The following is a 3,819-nucleotide window of genomic DNA, read 5'->3' as shown; positions in this document are numbered from 1 at the left end:
CCTTAGTCCAAGCAGCCAAAATTCGCAACGAAAGAGCTATCTTAGAAATCTATATGAGTTTGAACGAAGATGAAATTCCGCAAATTTGTTACCATCGAAAAGCAGTTGAAAAGAGACCTTCACAAAATTGAAGAGAGGAAAGAAAAAGCGGACGATCTTGATGCAAATCTGCCGACGCGATTCTAGTGCTGGAAGAGTGTATGAGCTGGAATGCATCTTTTGCGGAAAAGAAAAGTTTTTGAAATGCCCTAAATCTAGAGAGAAGCATGTGCAAGTCGTCCAACTCCAAGCTGACAAACTCTTCGCCAGGCCGCCATAGCTAAACAGGATTTTAAAATCCTAGCGATTGTTAGTAGGGATGTGGTTGCTGCAGAAGCATATTACCATTTTTCGTGCTATAGATGCTACACAACGTAAAGAAAATCAGGTGACAGAGATGCTGGTACCACGGATGATGATGGTGTGGAATACGATATCGCCAAGCAAGAAGCTTATACAGAGCTTCACATCCGAGATGTAGTCATTCCAAACAAAATAATTTCTCCATTTGTATCCCTTACTGAAAGATTAGAGAACGTCATGTCACATTATGGGAAAGTCTTGTCAATCTCAGCAAAGAAAAATATCCGCAGGAAACTAAAATTTCAGTTCAAAGGAGTTATTGATATAATTGCTAATGAAGCTGGAAGACTTCTTTCAATTCCGCACACTGTTTCACTTAAAGATGTTGTTCTCGAAAACGAGAATCTTACAAGAGAGCTGATGGTTTGGAAAGAAAACAGATTGTAGCAACTAGAATAGGAAATTTTTATGTGTTGATTGCGCTGTTCGTTGTTAAGTGTTTATTGTTGCGTGTATGCCTTTAGTACTGTCTAAGTATTGACTAGTATGCCGTAATTATTCCCTGTAGTCTTTTTTGCACGTTCGTTTGTAGGTATATAAGTTTGTTTCAGCGTTATCATGCATAATTCTCTCTTTCTAAGTTCGGTCGTTTCATTAGTTATATCCGCCCTTCCAGGTTTTACATTTGCGTTAGTTGCTGTTTTCGCCGTTATCGGCAGCCTTCTGACTTATTTCAATTCGTACCACGGTTTGTAAGTATTTGTTTCGTGTTTTCCGTTGCGCTTTTCTGTCCATTACGTTTAGAATAATTATGTATTCGTTTATCTCATCTTTTTTCAGCTGAATCGCACGCAGTTGCAAAGTAATAAAAAGCGTAAAACTATCCAAAAAGTGGTGTTTTTTTTTTTGGGAGCAACAAGGATCTTCGACCTTTCATTCATTCAAAAACTGTCTTCGTTCGACCCGTGTGAAGACGATGGATACGAAGAGAACATTACAGCTTTGGAATTAGCGTTTACTAAATTTGAGCAAGCACACATCACGTACATTGATGCCATAGATGAGCTGCAAGTAGCAATTATGGTCAATTATTGGTTTCGACTCCGAACTCCAGAGAAAGCACGAGTTTTGTGAGCGTGTTATCAAGTGGTTAAATGGTATCCGGAACGGATGGGTTCACGCTTGAGAGTAAAAATAAAGGTAACTAAGGCAGAAAGGGCCACCGCTAAACTGAAGTTGAATCAACTCAAGAAGAAGATAGAACTGCAACAGAGAAGATATGCCGTACAGCGAGAGCAGGAGATTCTAGAAGCAGAGAATCAAGTTGAGCGAGCCACCCTAAGAGCCCATATTTTAGAGGAGGAAGATGGCGTAGAACAAATTGTGCATCCTTCCCAGGCTAACGAGGACAAGTCACTAGTTGAGCCAGAAAGGGCTTATGAGTCAGTTTACTTGACTGTAGTAGCCAAAGAAGAGAAACTGTCTGCGCCTTTATCGGGTGGGGTACAAGTGTCACTTTGAGTCCGGCAGCTCCTGTGTGGACGGAAGTACCGAATCGCTGTGAGGCTCCATCAACTAGATCATGCAATGAGGTTCCTCTGCCTGAGGCAAGGTTTCAGCAGTTACTGCAGAAGCAACAGCAAATGATACAGTTCCAGCGGCAAACGTTTCAATCAGTGGCGTCAACGATTAGGCAAGGGTTTGCCTTACCTAAACCAGAACTCAGCAAGTTTGATGGAGATCCGCTTGAGTTTTGGAACTTTATTCGCTCCATTGAGAGCAATATCGAGAAAAATGCGTCCGATGAGAGTGAGAAGTTGGCATTTCTTCCTCAATACTGTACGGGAGCAGCTAGAAATGCTATCAAGAGCTGTGTTTCCATGGATCCTGCATGTGGATTCCAGACTGCACGAGCCCTGCTGAAAGATCGTTTTGGGCATCCATTCAAGATTGCCCTAGCCTACTTAAACCGAATAACAAATGGTCCACGCGTCAAGCCTTATGACCAAAAGGGGCTATTGGCTATTGCAGATCAGCTAAGGGATTGCCAGAGCGCATTAGAATCAATCGGGTACTTGGACGAAATTAACAGCGCCGATTATCTGAGAAGAATAGTTGACAGGCTCCCCCTTCACCTGAAAACGAAGTGGCTTGAGGTCGCAGACAGTATCCAGCAAACTGGTCAGCGACCGAAAACTCATCACATTTCCCAGTTTGTCACTTCCAAGGCATTACCACGTACCCTAACAGGAACAATTCTTAGACGGACTTTATTAGCTGTATAGCCGGTACCGTTCTGACCATTCACACCGGCCCCAATGACATGACTCTAGCTGGACAATTCTGTTACAACACCCGAGGTGGAAATTTCACTATGGCTGAGTTCCTGATCGGCAGGGTGACTATCTTGTGTCCCGTGACCAACTGGAGGAGGCTGAACTGGTGGATGGAGAACGGTCATATGCTTCTTTCCACAAGCCCCGACGTAACAACCACTTCTCTGCATGCATCCCTTGGCCATATGGCCTATTTTGAAACAGTTCTCACATAACCTCGCATCGCAAACGATCCTAACACGATCGCTGTACGATTTGTTCTTAAATTGTTCGCAGTCCCACAGCTGGTGCATACCTTTTAAGCGAGGCGTTAATCTCGAATTTTTGAGACAGTCTTTAACACCTTCAACTTGTGCACTGGGAGAGACCGCTGCTCTGAACCCTCCTTCGGTGGCATAGGCAGTCATTTTTGCTCCAGGATTTGAAGATTTGTTTCTTGGATTGCCCTTTTCTTTGTCCTTAGGAGGAGTATTAACTAACGTCAATCTCCGTTGATTGAGTCAATGATTACCTTAACGTCTAGCGCAGATCTCTCGCTGTCGTTGCTTTCTTGGGTGTTTAACATGGAACTTCGTGGTTGTCCTGTGATGCCTAATTCATCAACCAACTTTCTGTCACAAAGGGTAACATCCGAGCCATTATCCAACAGGGCGTACGTTTCTACCACTTGACCGTGCTGATTACCACGTAACCTGACAGGAACAGTTCTTAGACGGACTTTATCAGCTGTATGACCGGTACCGTTCTGACCATTCACACCGGCCCGTCTCAACATATCAGAGTGTAGTATTCCAAGAGATCATAATGTCGATAAATGGCCGCACCTTAACGGCATCGAACTGCCAGAGATTGATGGCAAGGAAGTAAGAGTGCTGATAGGGTGTAACGCCCCCGAAGCGTTTTGGGTGCTCGAAGAGAGGCGCGGCGGTAGAGGAGAACCAGTTGCCATCCGTTCGTTGTTGGGTTGAACTCTTATATGAACAACTGTAAAGGCCAATGAAGAAAACAGTTTCAGTGTGAACTTTGTGCGTTTGAATGATGAAAGCGACTCCAGAGACGAAACCTTACTGCTGCAAGTGAAGAACTTCTTGGAAACTGATTTTGCTGATTCGAAATAACTTTGCTTGGGGGGGGGGGGGGG

At 43.9% G+C, this 3,819-nt stretch overlaps 1 protein-coding gene across 1 annotated transcript; it reads left to right on the top strand.

Moving 5' to 3' along the window:
• The first annotated feature begins 1,985 nt into the window (after positions 1-1,985).
• Positions 1,986-2,627, top strand: LOC138001290 (uncharacterized). The gene has a single exon (XM_068847943.1). The coding sequence runs from the start codon at positions 1,986-1,988 to the stop codon at positions 2,625-2,627; it is 642 nt and encodes a 213-aa protein (XP_068704044.1).
• The last annotated feature ends 1,192 nt before the right edge of the window (positions 2,628-3,819 follow it).

Source organism: Montipora foliosa, chromosome 4, assembly GCF_036669935.1.
Source record: "Montipora foliosa isolate CH-2021 chromosome 4, ASM3666993v2, whole genome shotgun sequence".
Classification (NCBI taxonomy): Eukaryota; Metazoa; Cnidaria; class Anthozoa; order Scleractinia; family Acroporidae; genus Montipora; species Montipora foliosa.
This window is presented reverse-complemented; position numbering and strand designations above follow the sequence as displayed.

Coding starts and splice junctions, on each gene's coding strand:
- LOC138001290 (XM_068847943.1), top strand. CDS start 1,986: ATGATACAGTTCCAGCGGCAAACGTTTCAATCAGTGGCGTCAACGATT.